Source organism: Nanorana parkeri, unplaced genomic scaffold, assembly GCF_000935625.1.
Source record: "Nanorana parkeri isolate BGI_ZX_2015 unplaced genomic scaffold, ASM93562v1 scaffold465, whole genome shotgun sequence".
Lineage (NCBI taxonomy): Eukaryota > Metazoa > Chordata > Amphibia > Anura > Dicroglossidae > Nanorana > Nanorana parkeri.
Genome location: NW_017306733.1, coordinates 948,149 through 963,476, shown reverse-complemented (window position 1 = coordinate 963,476; position 15,328 = coordinate 948,149). Strand labels below are relative to the sequence as shown.

The 15,328-nt window shown below is 51.9% G+C and overlaps 1 protein-coding gene across 1 annotated transcript in view; it reads right to left on the bottom strand.

Moving 5' to 3' along the window:
• Window positions 1–15,328, bottom strand: part of ZFPM1 (zinc finger protein, FOG family member 1) — a 93,032-nt gene that overhangs the window by 9,408 nt on the left and 68,296 nt on the right. The window contains exons 5-7 of the mRNA XM_018560556.1: window positions 9,617–9,756; window positions 944–1,043; window positions 561–770 (exon numbers count right to left, since the gene is read on the bottom strand). Of these exons, the coding sequence (XP_018416058.1) occupies window positions 561–770; window positions 944–1,043; window positions 9,617–9,756 (450 nt within the window). The remainder of the gene's footprint in view (window positions 1–560; window positions 771–943; window positions 1,044–9,616; window positions 9,757–15,328) is intronic.

Below are 15,328 nucleotides of genomic sequence, written 5' to 3'. Positions count from 1 at the left end.
CATACATGTGCCATGTATTGCTCCATGCAACCCTCCCCCCAACCCCATACATGTGCCATGTTATTGCCCCATAAACCCCCCACACATATGTTCTGTATTGCCCCATACACCCCTCATGTGTTGTCCCAGATTATTCAGATTTCCAGGCTCCCAGATGGGACCATCAGTGGTATCACACACGGGAACGGGGTCAGTTCCTCTACACGTTTCACAGAGATCTGCTTCCTCAGGAGATATGGGGGGAAGATCCATAATACTGCAACAAAATTAAAATAATAATGATATATATACATTGATTATATCCCATTTATATGAATTGTGCCCCTTGTGAGGTCACAGCACTCCTATGCATGTGGAATTTGTTCATATATATGGGATGCAATTTATATATATATTTTGAAACACATTGAGGAAGTGACCCCGCCCCCGTGTGTGATACCATATCGTCCGTCCTTGATACTTTTATTGCTAAATACTGTAAAAGTCTTCATGTGGAAAGAGAAGGTCACATTTCCACTGCACAGTGTGACTTTTAATGACAGGTCCACTTTAACACTCACTGTTAACCACCGCGGTGGCCAAGATGGCAGCCATGCCAGCTTGCTGTGGGAGGAGCTGGAACTCGGGCTGCGTGGTGATCTCCTGAGAAGACTCTCCGGGTTCCTCCTTGACGCTGAAGTTGGGGATGGCTTGGGGTTCGGCCATGAGGAAGGCCCGGACGACTTCGCCCTGCTCTATGACCTGCGAAGTCTTACACCAGATCTGGTCGCCTAGAGAGAGGGACACAGAAGATATTGAAAGGTTTCAGAAGATGTGGAGTGCCCATTTAAAGGGGGTGCTCATCTTATATTCACTTGGAGTCTCCACCTTTAGTTCTGCCTGCAGTCAGCCCGGTCCCGACACAGCATGACAACAATATAATACACTGGGTCTGGGCACTCACCTTTCCGGTACAGGACGGAGTTGGCTTCAAACTCACAGGGGACGAGAGTCACATTTTTCAGCCAGCAGTCTTCATCCACCTCCAGTGAGAGAGCGCCGCCCTGCAGACACAGACAGAGCATGACAATCAGGAGCAATGACACTCTGCAGAACAGGCAGCTCAGTGTTAAAGGGCCATTGTACCGAAATTGTGTTACATCTGAAGCAGAATCTGCTCATATCTCGCCTTCCCTGGTTCCACCTCTCCCCTTCATTAACATGATAATAACATTTTTAAATAAAACCTGTTTTCACTCCATTTTTTTGACCCATTGATTCTTTCAAAACCCCTCCCGAGGCCCACTGCACGCCCCCATGGACATTCCACACCCCTCCCGAGACCCACTGCACCCCTCCATGGACATTCCACACCCTTCCTGAGACCCTCTGCATCCCTCCTGAGACCCACTGCAACCCTCCAAGGACATTCCACACCCCTCCTGAGACCCACTGCACCCCTCCATAGACATTCCACACCCCTCCCGAGACCCACTGCACCCCTCCATAGACATTCCACACCTCTCCCGAGACCCACTGCACCCCTCCATGGACATTCCACACCCTTCCTGAGACCCTCTGCATCCCTCCTGAGACCCTCTGCATCCCTCCCGAGACCCACTGCACCCCTCCATGGACATTCCACACCCCTCTCGAGACCCACTGCACCCCTCCATGGACATTCCACACCCCTCCCGAGACCCACTGCACCCCTCCATGGACATTCCACACCCCTCCCGAGACCCACTGCACACCTCCAAGGACATTCCACACCCCTCCCGAGACCCACTGCACCCCTCCATGGACATTCCACACCCCTCCTGAGACCCACTGCACCTCTCCATAGACATTCCACACCCCTCCTGAGACCCTCTGCCCGAGACATCAGGCCGGCACCCTGCAACAGAGCAGCAGCACGGAGTATGTAGCAAATTCATATACTATTAATCTGCATTGCTGTATAATGTATTGCTGAGATTTGTAGTCCCCCTACAGCTTGGAGTCAGTGGCAGAACTATGTAATGAGCTCACTAAAAATGTAATTGTTGATTTGTTTGCTGTAATACGGCTATTGAGCTGCAACCCATATTTTCCCAGATAAAAAAAGCCCTCCAGAGACCCTCCCGCCTGAGACATCAGGCTGGGGGGGCCCACTATTAAATGTTTTGCTCAGGGCCCACCAATGCCTTGAATATGCCCTGCCTAAGAAGAGGCTGGAGGCCAGACACAAGACCAAAGGGGAGGCCGGAAGCCAGACCGAAGGAGGTCAGATTTAATAACAGGAATTCTCTCCCATTACTGATGACATCAACTCACTGCCAACGTCACTGAAGCATAGCGATGAAAAAACTCTCCGCCATCAGTGACAGATTTATCATCATAATTATTTTGTACTGTGCCGCACAAACTGTTGGCGCCATATAAACCCTGTATAAAAATGAGTAACTGGCTGTTCAGCGATTCCCCATTCTGGCCACTAGGTGGCGCCCTCGTCTCAGCAGAGGGGGGTATCAGCAGCGTTATCCTTCCATCGAGTCTTATTTGCAGGAATATTAACACGCTTGTACTTTGCTTGGGGGCGCCGACACTCCGATTTGCAGACGGCGGCTGAAATGCCCCTCGAAATGTGCCCACGCCAGCAATTCTGCACAGCGGTCAGCGTCCGCCTCTCAGAGCTAAAGAGACCCTGTCTACAAAGTGACGGTGTAATCATCCCAGAGAAGGAAAACTGAGGCATCGGTGCCTCATGCCTCCCTCCTCCTGTGCCAGGAAAAGCAAAAAGTTCCAGAAAAAAAGTCTGCTTTAAGGAGGACAGGTGCTCTTTATTCAGTAAACCATATAACATCTGACCGCCACCCTGGGATCATCAACGCTCTCTTCCGATTGGCTGCTTACCCTCATTACTTTAACCAGGACAATATACATTATACTTTTTTTGGAAGTATAAGAATTGCTCATGTTGTTGGGGGAGGGGAGGGGGGTGAATCCTTCTTCCGTTACCTATAGAACGTCTGTTTAGACATTGCGCTCTATATCAAAAGTGTGCCTTTAACTTCCCATTGGGCCCCATTCATACTTCAAGAGCCTGCAGAGATCATGAATGACTGTTCACAGCGCTGCATCGATGGATGAGAAGGGAAAAGACGACGCAGCGGTTCACGAATACAATGTGGCGTTTTTTAGGATTAATGTTACAATGTAACACAAATATAAAGTGATGCAATGTAACAAAACGCCAGCAGGTGGGATTTTCCACCGCGGATTACTCAGCGGAGGTGAACGCACTGTGATCCGCCGGATTGAGTTTTCCAAGCCGGGAACGATCAGACCGGCAGGCCGAGGCTCCGGCAGCTCGTTTTAGGCCCGGCACTTTTCCTCGCTTGGGGACGGCTCAGCCTCTCGGAGTCTCTAATGAATATTAATGAGCGCAGAGAAGGAGAAATTAATCTGGCTGATCCTCAGATGGCTGCGTCAGTAACGATATGAAATCTAATTATTCCTTCCAATATTTCGAAGACCCTCGAACGGGGGAGAGAGAGAGTTGGCGCTGCTCAGCTCCGGCTTATCGCTGCGATGGGGGCCGCGTGTTCCCGGAGTGATAAAAACGCCGGGCTTTGCTGATGATGCAGAAAACGGCGCTCATTGTCACACGCCGGGCTGCCTTGGCTCCTGCTCCTTCCCCCGGCGCCGCGCGGCTCCAAACTCAGAGTGATGAGTCAGCAACCTAATCACCGACCGGACACCCCAAAAAACTTGTCAGTGCCATTGCATCATGGGAATTTTTCCCAGGTGGTGGAAGGGGCGTGGCCAGGCACAGCCCCTCCCTTTATTTCACTGAATATGGATGAAAGATGAGACCAGCCACCAATATTCGATCAAACATTCAAATCATCAGATTCCGTCATGAAAAAGACGCTGCGCACAACGATGAGCACTGAGCTATACGGTGTGTGGGGAGCCCAGTATACAGCACAGGGGTATATAGGGAGTACAGTATACAGCACAGGGGTATATACAGTGCCGTAGAGGGCAGTATACAGCATAGGGGTATATACCAAGTACAGAGAGTAAGGTATACAGCACAGGAGTATAGTACACAGCACAGGGGTATATACCATGTACAGAATACAGCACTGGGGTATATAGGGAGTACAGTATACAGCACAGGAGTCTATACTGTATACAGGGAGTACAGTGTACAGCGCAGGAGTCTATACTGTATACAGGGAGTACAGTGTACAGCGCAGGAGTCTATACTGTATACAGGGAGTACAGTGTACAGCGCAGGAGTCTATACTGTATACAGGGAGTACAGTGTACAGCGCAGGAGTCTATACTGTATACAGGGAGTACAGTGTACAGGCTCGGCTCCCCCTCCTCTGCCAGGTCTGTGACAAGATGTGTTGTTTTCCCCAGGAACAAAGAGGTCAGTGTCTGCTCTGAACTCTACTGATACCATCAGAAACTCTATCTAGACTGCATCCGCCGCATGGCTTATTCGGGGAAAGACTGCTTTAAATCCTGGCACAGCTTCCAGAGCAGCCACAGAGGACAGGAGGGAGCCGGGGAGCCCACCTCTACCCAACCCCAATACCTGCTCTGTGTATGGGCCGAGGACAGGAGGGAGCCGAGGAGCCTACCTCTACCCAACCCCAATACCTGCTCTGTGTATGGGCCGAGGACAGGAGGGAGCCGAGGAGCCTACCTCTACCCAACCCCAATACCTGCTCTGTGTATGGGCCGAGGACAGGAGGGAGCCGAGGAGCCTACCTCTACCCAACCCCAATACCTGCTCTGTGTATGGGCCGAGGACAGGAGGGAGCCGAGGAGCCTACCTCTACCCAACCCCAATACCTGCTCTGTGTATGGGCCGAGGACAGGAGGGAGCCGAGGAGCCTACCTCTACCCAACCCCAATACCTGCTCTGTGTATGGGCCGAGGACAGGAGGGAGCCGAGGAGCCTACCTCTACCCAACCCCAATACCTGCTCTGTGTATGGGCCGAGGACAGGAGGGAGCCGAGGAGCCTACCTCTACCCAACCCCAATACCTGCTCTGTGTATGGGCCGAGGACAGGAGGGAGCCGAGGAGCCTACCTCTACCCAACCCCAATACCTGCTCTGTGTATGGGCCGAGGACAGGAGGGAGCCGAGGAGCCTACCTCTACCCAACCCCAATACCTGCTCTGTGTATGGGCCGAGGACAGGAGGGAGCCGAGGAGCCTACCTCTACCCAACCCCAATACCTGCTCTGTGTATGGGCCGAGGACAGGAGGGAGCCGAGGAGCCTACCTCTACCCAACCCCAATACCTGCTCTGTGTATGGGCCGAGGACAGGAGGGAGCCGAGGAGCCTACCTCTACCCAACCCCAATACCTGCTCTGTGTATGGGCCGAGGACAGGAGGGAGCCGAGGAGCCTACCTCTACCCAACCCCAATACCTGCTCTGTGTATGGGCCGAGGACAGGAGGGAGCCGAGGAGCCTACCTCTACCCAACCCCAATACCTGCTCTGTGTATGGGCCGAGGACAGGAGGGAGCCGAGGAGCCTACCTCTACCCAACCCCAATACCTGCTCTGTGTATGGGCCGAGGACAGGAGGGAGCCGAGGAGCCTACCTCTACCCAACCCCAATACCTGCTCTGTGTATGGGCCGAGGACAGGAGGGAGCCGAGGAGCCTACCTCTACCCAACCCCAATACCTGCTCTGTGTATGGGCCGAGGACAGGAGGGAGCCGAGGAGCCTACCTCTACCCAACCCCAATACCTGCTCTGTGTATGGGCCGAGGACAGGAGGGAGCCGAGGAGCCTACCTCTACCCAACCCCAATACCTGCTCTGTGTATGGGCCGAGGACAGGAGGGAGCCGAGGAGCCTACCTCTACCCAACCCCAATACCTGCTCTGTGTATGGGCCGAGGACAGGAGGGAGCCGGGGAGCCCACCTCTACCCAACCCCAACACCTGCTCTGTGTATGGGCCGAGGACAGGAGGGAGCCGAGGAGCCCACCTCTACCCAACACCAATACCTGCTCTGTGTATGGGCCGAGGACAGGAGGGAGCCGGGGAGCCCACCTCTCCCCAACCCCAATACCTGCTCTGTGTATGGGCCGAGGACAGGAGGGAGCCGGGGAGCCCACCTCTCCCCAACCCCAATACCTGCTCTGTGTATGGGCCGAGGACAGGAGGGAGCCGGGGAGCCCACCTCTCCCCAACCCCAATACCTGCTCTGTGTATGGGCCGAGGACAGGAGGGAGCCGGGGAGCCCACCTCTCCCCAACCCCAATACCTGCTCTGTGTATGGGCCGAGGACAGGAGGGAGCCGGGGAGCCCACCTCTCCCCAACCCCAATACCTGCTCTGTGTATGGGCCGAGGACAGGAGGGAGCCGGGGAGCCCACCTCTCCCCAACCCCAATACCTGCTCTGTGTATGGGCCGAGGACAGGAGGGAGCCGGGGAGCCCACCTCTCCCCAACCCCAATACCTGCTCTGTGTATGGGCCGAGGACAGGAGGGAGCCGGGGAGCCCACCTCTCCCCAACCCCAATACCTGCTCTGTGTATGGGCCGAGGACAGGAGGGAGCCGGGGAGCCCACCTCTCCCCAACCCCAATACCTGCTCTGTGTATGGGCCGAGGACAGGAGGGAGCCGGGGAGCCCACCTCTCCCCAACCCCAATACCTGCTCTGTGTATGGGCCGAGGACAGGAGGGAGCCGGGGAGCCCACCTCTCCCCAACCCCAATACCTGCTCTGTGTATGGGCCGAGGACAGGAGGGAGCCGGGGAGCCCACCTCTCCCCAACCCCAATACCTGCTCTGTGTATGGGCCGAGGACAGGAGGGAGCCGGGGAGCCCACCTCTCCCCAACCCCAATACCTGCTCTGTGTATGGGCCGAGGACAGGAGGAAGCCGGGGAGCCCACCTCTACCCAACCCCAATACCTGCTCTGTGTATGGGCCGAGGACAGGAGGGAGCCGGGGAGCCCACCTCTACCCAACCCCAATACCCACTCTGTCTATTAGCAGAGGACACTGAGGCTCAAAACCTCCTCGTACAAAAAAGGTGCAAAGCACAGGAGAGACTCTACCACCACATACCCCAAAAATGAGGGCTTTGTTCCGCCCTCTAAGAAAGTGGGTGGAGCTATGCAAATCATCCTTTGTCCGAGGACCAGAGGCTGGTTCATAGCACAGATACAGCCATTTCCTCCACACTGCATACAGCTGTTTCTAGCTTGTTGGCTGCCATCAGTGCCATGTACAGACAACTATGGGTTCCATGCGCTCCATAGCAACCACAATAATAGTGTGTTACTGTGGGGGGGACATTAGAGTGTAAGCTCCTCTGTACAGAGACTGATGTGACTGTGGGGGGGGACATTAGAGTGTTACTGAAGAGGTGTATGTGGTGGGGCGCGGGCGGGGGGGGGGACATTAGAGTGTATGTTCCTCTGTACGGAGACTGATGAGAATGGATCTCTGTACAGATCTGCACTACAAACATGACCTCATCTGTAGTTATCAGTTACAGACAACAATGTGATTAATGATGGAGATTGCGCAATGGCATGACTGAAAATGGTAGATGTGGACACACCAATATCCTCCCACACACATGATCAGCAGTTTGGAGTGGGGTAGGGGAAAGGCACCCAGCAGAATGACTCGGAGGATCAGGCCTGGAGCGCAGAGGATGTGACAATTAGTGAAGAAAGGGATTCAGAGCCAAGAGTGTGGAGGGAGGAGGAAGTGGAGAGGATGTCTGAAGTGCTAAGGATGACCATTTGCTTCCTGCCCCTCCTGGAGCTGCCCTGATATCAGGATGGGGAGCCAGGCAGAGATGAGCAGGGCTGCAAACCATCAAGACACCCGATAACGTTCAGGGCGAAGGCTGAAAACACCAGCAAAAATATTTAGACAATAAATGAAGTATCGGAGGAAGGCAGGCCACTATCTGAGCAGAATCAATCATTGGCCTGTCTTGTGTCTGGACGAGTGGCGCCACGAGATCATAACACCCCAAACGGGGGAGATAAGGGGTTAATGAAGGATTTCATTCCGCAGAGATAACGGCCCACTATCGCTATCACAAACCCAGCTTGCTTTCGTCTAATATTTCCAGCGTTAACCTTAAAGCGCAGCAGATAACGACCCCGCTCCACCCCCCACCCCTCGCCTTTCTCCTGCCGAAAAATACAGAAACTCAGATTTAGCCATATTTGGATCATCCTTGTATAAGACCCAAACCCCTCCGGCCCCATCTCCCCCACAACTGTCCTTCTTATAGACCCAAACCCCTCCGTCCCTCTCTCCCCCACAACTGTCCTTCTTATAGACCCAAAACCCTCGGTCCCTCTCTCCTCTACAACTGTCCCTCTTATAGATCCAAACCCCTCCGTCCCTCTCTCCTCCACAACTGTCCTTCTTATAGACCCAAACCCCTCTGTCCCTCTCTCCTCCACAACTGTCCTCCTTATAGACCCAAACCCCTCTGACCCTCTCTCCTCCACAATTGTCCTTCATATAGACCCAAACCCCTCTGTCCCTCTCTCCTCCACAACTGTCCTTCTTATAGACCCAAACCCCTCTGTCCCTCTCTCCTCCACAACTGTCCTCCTTATAGACCCAAACCCCTCTGACCCTCTCTCCCCCACAACCGTCCCTCTTATAGACCCAAACCCCTCCATCCCTCTCTCCCCCACAACTGTCCTTCTTATAGACCCAAACCCCTCCGTTCCTCTCTCCTCCACAACTGTCCTTCACAACTGTCCTTCTTCTTATAAACCCAAACCCCTCCGTCCCTCTCTCCTGCACAACTGTCCCTCTTATAGACCCAAACCCCTCCGTCCCTCTCTCCCCCAAAACTGTCCTTCTTATAGACCCAAACCCCTTCGTTCCTCTCTCCTCCACAACTGTCCTTCACAACTGTCCTTCTTATAAACCCAAACCCCTCCGTCCCTCTCTCCTCCACAACTGTCCCTCTTATAGACCCAAACCCCTCCGTCCCTCTCTCCTCCACAACTGTCCCTCTTATAGACCCAAACCCTTCCGTTTCGCTCTCCTCCAAACCCCTCCATTCATCCTATAGCTGTGTATAAATATACAGTGTCTTGATGGACTAAAGCATTGTTTTCCGAACCCCACACAGGCCAGGCAGACTATCCAATGAGAAACTAAAGGGGCCAGCGTGCCAATCAGAATAAACTGAGGAATGGGCAGTTCCTTTCTCCTCTCACACTATTGGCTGCTCCCTGTGTCACTCACATGTGTATAGTAAACTCCTCCCACATCTTCCCTGTACACGTTACATTGTATCGTTACCAGCATGTCACCAGAGAATAAAGCATTGCCCCTCCTCCTCTCCTACTGTGTCAGTCAATGGTCAGCGATAAGGCTTTTGGTCCTGAGTTTTAGCCCCGCCCCCCATATTTAGGATAAAACATTATTTGGGGACAGCGAGTCACAGGTATGGAGAGCTACGTATGCTCAGATTTTTTAGACACTGTTGAGCAAAATAGACAGCTGTGCTCATAGAAATTTAAATGTTGTCATATATTATATATTGCCCATGTACAGCACCTTTACGGGGTTCAAACAGTGATGCCTATTCACCCCCCATCACCAAAACAGAGTATATCCACTTACCACCTCCGACCGGTCCGGAGAAGAGGCGGAGCCTGTAAAGGTTCCTCTGTAGGGGCCCCAAGTTAACCCCTTGGGCAGTTCAGTCTGGGCACGGACCTGGCTTACTCCACCGGGCGAGGGGTGCTCCACAACCAGTTCGTCTGCAGGAAGAGAAAACAAGATGGAAGCTCGTCAACATTTTCCATGAACAGTCAATTACTGTGATCAATGATTTATGGGTTATTGATTACCAATAGAGACAATTAATTGATCTAGATACCGGAACTATACAGACAGAGAGGTTATCTGACACATTGTATAAATACTGATCACATGATCGCCGGTCCGCTGAGATCATAATTCAATCTTTTCTTTTCTGTATCATATTTAACCAATCAATAATACATATTGATCAGCCACTTCCTGTCTACATGCACTCTAGTGATGGCTGCACGGCATTTCTCAGGGCGGGTTTCCTGCTGGTGACAACAGTGGACCACGTCTGGGTCATGTGTGCTGAAACGGCCACTTGTAGTCTCCCCTGGGACCCCATGTGACAGGGTGACAACGCAGGAGGGCAATTGGGAGATGGGGAGAGAATGTGACATTATGAATTGCAGTTTTAAAGCTCAACTACACCATTAGACATCATGGGGCCCCATACAGCCGACTTATGGGGAAGGTTGTATGGAACCCCCCTGTGATTTCTAATGGCGGAGTTCAGCTTCCCTGTCCCTTACATCCCGGAAGTGCCACAGAACTATACTGCCAGGCCCGGCCCCTGTGCTGACCCGATAGGGCCTGGTACAAGGAGTACAGCCTGTACCCCCAGACTGGAGGCCCTGGTTAGGACAGGAGCCAACTGTCAGAGGCTGGGACTTGTAGTCCTCCGTCTGTAGCTGGCTAATCCAGTGTGATCAGCTGCCACCTGCGGCCATGTTTGATCCGACAATCATGGGAACTGTTTGTTAGTAGAGCGGGCTCCATGGGAGCAGAGAGGTCAGGACACTTCTGTTCAGCTGATAAGGCTCCGGGGCCCGACACTTTCCATGTCATAACATCCATCTATCTTCTCTGTATCAGACCCCACCAAGGAAAACACACACACAGGGACTGATAAGACCAAACCAACAAACAGGGACAGGGCACAGTAGCAACCGCAGCAGTTACCTTCCCAGGGAGCGAGCACGGCGATGGCGCTCCAGGATCACCGGGCGCTTGTAATGCTCCGACGCATGGGCATTAAGGGCGCGCTGTTCACTCAGCGTTTTATGACAATGGCGGTCAGTGGCTCCAACATTGGCCCCCGATATACACACAGTCATCATTCCCAGGAAGACTCAATCCGGTGTGCCCAGGCAACTACAACTATCAGATCTCCCAATCTGGCTGCGTGCGGCTGTACATGGGTATACGCCGGGAAACATAAGCATGCGCACAAAGGGCCCCCACCCAATCCTGGAAAGGCTTGTTTACTCCTAACAAGACGTGGAGGTTACTAAGTGGACCTGTCATCAGATATATTCAAGTTAAAGTCCATACATGCTGCGTCAATGTGACCCCCTTCCAGGTATTTATTGTCCCTCACAGAGATCACATGACTCCCCCTGACAATGCCTTCATCTGCTCCTCTTCAGAAGGACGGGCGCCATCTTTGTTCAGGCATCATCCGGGGTCACCATCTACTTCCAGGACTGAGATGACGGCTCAGAGGATGACACAATCATGTAAATCCCAAAGCCTGTGCAGTTTTTGGCTGTGTTCACAAATGTCTGACAGGGATCAGCCCCTGCTGCAGCCTCTCACCTTGTGACTGGATACAAAGTTACAATGTTGCCGTCTGATCACTGGCGGGAGGGGAGACTGAGAAATTGCTTCCTCCTGCCTGCAGCAGACTGATGACATCATCTCAGACTAGGCAAAGCCACTGACTGGAGACCAATGATGGCTCTTTAATGATAAGAGGCGGAGCTTTCCTGAACAAGGATCCTGTTTACTGACAGGTCCACTTTAAATTGGAAGCAGCGTTGACCAGCACAACCATACCTTTATGTGGTGCTTGGAAGGAAGACATCGGATCCCGCCTTAAAGGGACAAGGACGCAGTGTACATTGGAGACCTGTTCCTTTGTTCCCGGCGCTCTGACCTCGCCGTCATTAATATTAAGAGCCGTCAGTGTGCTAATAGTTAAAAGTAATCTTTTTTTTCCCCCCGATTATCATAGGAGGCAAAGTCCGTCCTCAGCCTATCTCCTGTATCAATATTGTTGGTTCCCAGTGACACCAACACTCTAACAAATACAGTCCCCCGTAATCTAATCTCTCATCGCGGCTTTTTTTTTCAGCCGGGACGGGGAGGGGAGCTGAGCGAATCCATAGACGGACAATAGGTCGGTTTTGTAACTGAGGAGATCAATAACAATATATTGCTGAGAGACGCACAAACAAGGGAGGCTGCAATGACCAGTCCCGGCCACTAGAGGGCGCTCTGCTCTCTGAGGTTTATCTTTTAGTTTTTTTCTTTGTTATGACTTTTTATGACACTATTTTTTTACTGTACAACCATCAAAATACTAAACTGAACACAACAACAGAAATGATATCCTGTTTGTACGGAAATTGTGCAAGAGCAAAACATTGAGGAAAATAAGGATTTGCTCCCCTGCAGATTACAAAGAAATTAAAGGTGTATAATTTTTATCATCGGTGTATTTTAAATGATAGAGACAGAATATCCACCAAAACTCCAGAGAAATCACACGATACAAATGTTATAAATTGAGTTGCAGTTCAGTGAGTAAAATAAGTATTTGATCCACTTCCAACCAACAATAATTCTGGCTCCTCCCACAGATTGGCCATGTGGTACACAGATGAGTCCTGTCACTTTAAGAAGGTGCTCCTAATGACAACTCGTTATGTATATAAAAGATACCTGTCCACAGAATCTCCTTCTTCCATTCAAACCTCACCACCATGGGCAAGACCAAAGAGCTGTCAGAGGACCGTAGACCTGCACAAGGCTGGAATGGGCTACAAGACTATCAGCAAGAAGCTCGGTGAGAAAGAAACAACTGCAAATTGAAGGAATACAAAATAACCATCAATGGCCCTCGGTCTGGAGCTCCATGCAAGATTTCGCCTCATGGGGTAAGGATGATCATGAGAAAAGTGAGGGATCAGTCCAGAACTAGATGGGAGGAGCTTGTGAATGATCTCAAGGCAGTTGGGAGCACAGTCACCAAACACACCATTGGTAACACAATACACCGCCATGGATTGAGATCCTGCAGTGCCCGGAAGGTCCCCCTACTCAAGGCGGCCCATGTACAGGCCCGTCCCCCTACTCAAGAAGGCCCATGTACAGGCCCGTCCCCCTCCTCAAGAAGGCCCATGTACAGCCCCTTCCCCCTCAAGAAGGCCCATGTACATGCCCGTCCCCCTCCTCAAGAAGGTCCATGTACAGGCCCGTCCCACTCCTCAAGAAGGCCCATGTACAGGCCCGTCTGAAGTCTGCCAATGAACATCTAAATGATTCAGAGAAGGATTGGGAGAAAGTGCTGCGGTCAGATGACACCAAAATTTAGTTGTTTGGCATTAACTCGACTCGCCATGTTTGGAGTAAGAGAAATGCTGACTATGACCCTAAGAACTCCAGCCCGGAGGGGGAAACATTATGCTTTGGGGCTGTTTCTCTGCTAAAAGGTACCGGCCGACTTTGCCACTGAGGGGCCAATGGATGGGGCCATGTATTGTAAAAGCTTGGATGAGAACCTCCTTCCCTCAGCCAGAACACCGAGTCTTTCAGCATGACAATGACCCAAAACATACCGCCAAGGCAACAAAGCAGTGGCTCAAGAAGAAGCACATTGAGGTCATGGAGGGGCCCAGCCAGTCTCCAGACCTTCATCCTATAGAGCATTTATGGAGGGAGCTGAGACTTCGAGTTCCTGAGCGACAGCCAAGAAACCTGAAGGATTTAGAGAAGATCTGTAAAGGGACCAAAATCCCTCCTGAGATGTGTGCAAACCTGGAAACCAACCCCAAGAAACGTCTCAACTCTGTGCTCCCCAACAAGGGTTCCCCCAAGAAACGTCTCACCTCTTTGCTCCCCAACAAGGGTTCCCCCAAGAAACATCTCACCTCTTTGCTCCCCAACAAGGGTTCCCCCAAGAAACGTCTCACCTCTGTGCTCCCCAACAAGGGTTCCCCCAGGAAACGTCTCACCTCTGAGCTCCCCAACAAGGGTTCCCCCAGGAATTGTCTCACCTCTGTGCTCCCCAACAACGGTTCCCCCAGGAAACGTCTCACCTCTGTGCTCCCCAACAAGGGTTCCCCCAGGAAACGTCTCACCTCTGTGCTCCCCAACAAGGGTTCCCCACCATATACTAAGTCATGTTCTGCTTGGGGATCAAATACTTATTTTACTCCCTGTATATAATAAATAGAACACACAAACACCATATGTATTAACCATGGAATGTGCATGTTATAGATATACACAGGCATTCACTGAAAAAGGGATTCACCATAGGGTATAGGAGTGAAGGATTCTGGGAGTCTCTAACATTCACTCTATGGTACTGGAGTGTGAGATTCTGGAGTTATTGTTGGGATTTACTATGGGGTTCCAGAGGGAGATATTGCGGGAGACTCCCGGACCGCAGTTCCCATGGCCCTTGTTGTCTATCCTTTGGCTGCCCTACCCTCATCGGTCACAGTCGCCCCTCCTGCACCCCCCGGTGATGACAGCCGGGCACAGCGCCCCCTCCTCTAGTCTCGGCTGAACGAGTCTCTCTCCCAATGTTACTTTTCCTGATTGAATTCTACAGAAACTTCCAAGAATTCCTCCCGGCCTATCAGGACTCTTCGCTTCCCCTGCTGCAGCGCAGGAGTTAATAGCGAGGAGGTAATTGCCCGGGAGATTCCCAGGAGTCTTGTTTTCAGGGGATGCTGCCGGGTTCGCTGGAGAGATTCCTCGTTCTCTGGTTCCCACAGTCACATCAGTCTCTGTACAGAGGAGCTGACACTCTAATGTCCCCTCCCCCACAGTCACATCAGTCTCTGTACAGAGGAGCTTACACTCTAATGTCCACACAGCAGTCACATACAAGAACTTACAATACATGCAATTTGTACATCCAAATGAGAACATACAAACTCCATGCAGCTAGTGTCTCTGGTGGGAACCGATCCCTCGCCCCCAGTGCTGGGGTGGCATTGTAACAATATATTATAAACAAAGTAATTTATATTAAAAATGAAAAAAAAATTGCATTTCAGATTTTCTGGTCTTGGAAGTCCGACCTGTAATCATTTTTAGACGGCCGCGCGTCAGACACCTGGAGTTACTTGGAGGGGGTTGAAGTAGATGGAGGCCTGCAGGACGTGCGTTTGTGCTGACTGCGATAAGGACTTTACGGCCCCCACCGGCCGGGCTGCGATCACATCACCACGACTCACAGTTATTGATTTTTTTTTTTGACACAACACAAACTGAAATGTTTATCAGCAGTGAACTGTGACCCCCGCTAATCGCTACGACGGCTCACCGCCCAGGAGAAACTCCACCGCGATTATGCAGAATTATGGCGCGATGCGAAAAAAATATACTGGTCGCCGATATTTACAGAATCCTCCCCAAAATTGTACCGAAGCAGAGAGGTGAGGCGTGAGTGCACCGGCCTGCTGAGCTACGAGCGTCTCCATGTCAGGCTGAGGGAGGCTCAGGAGT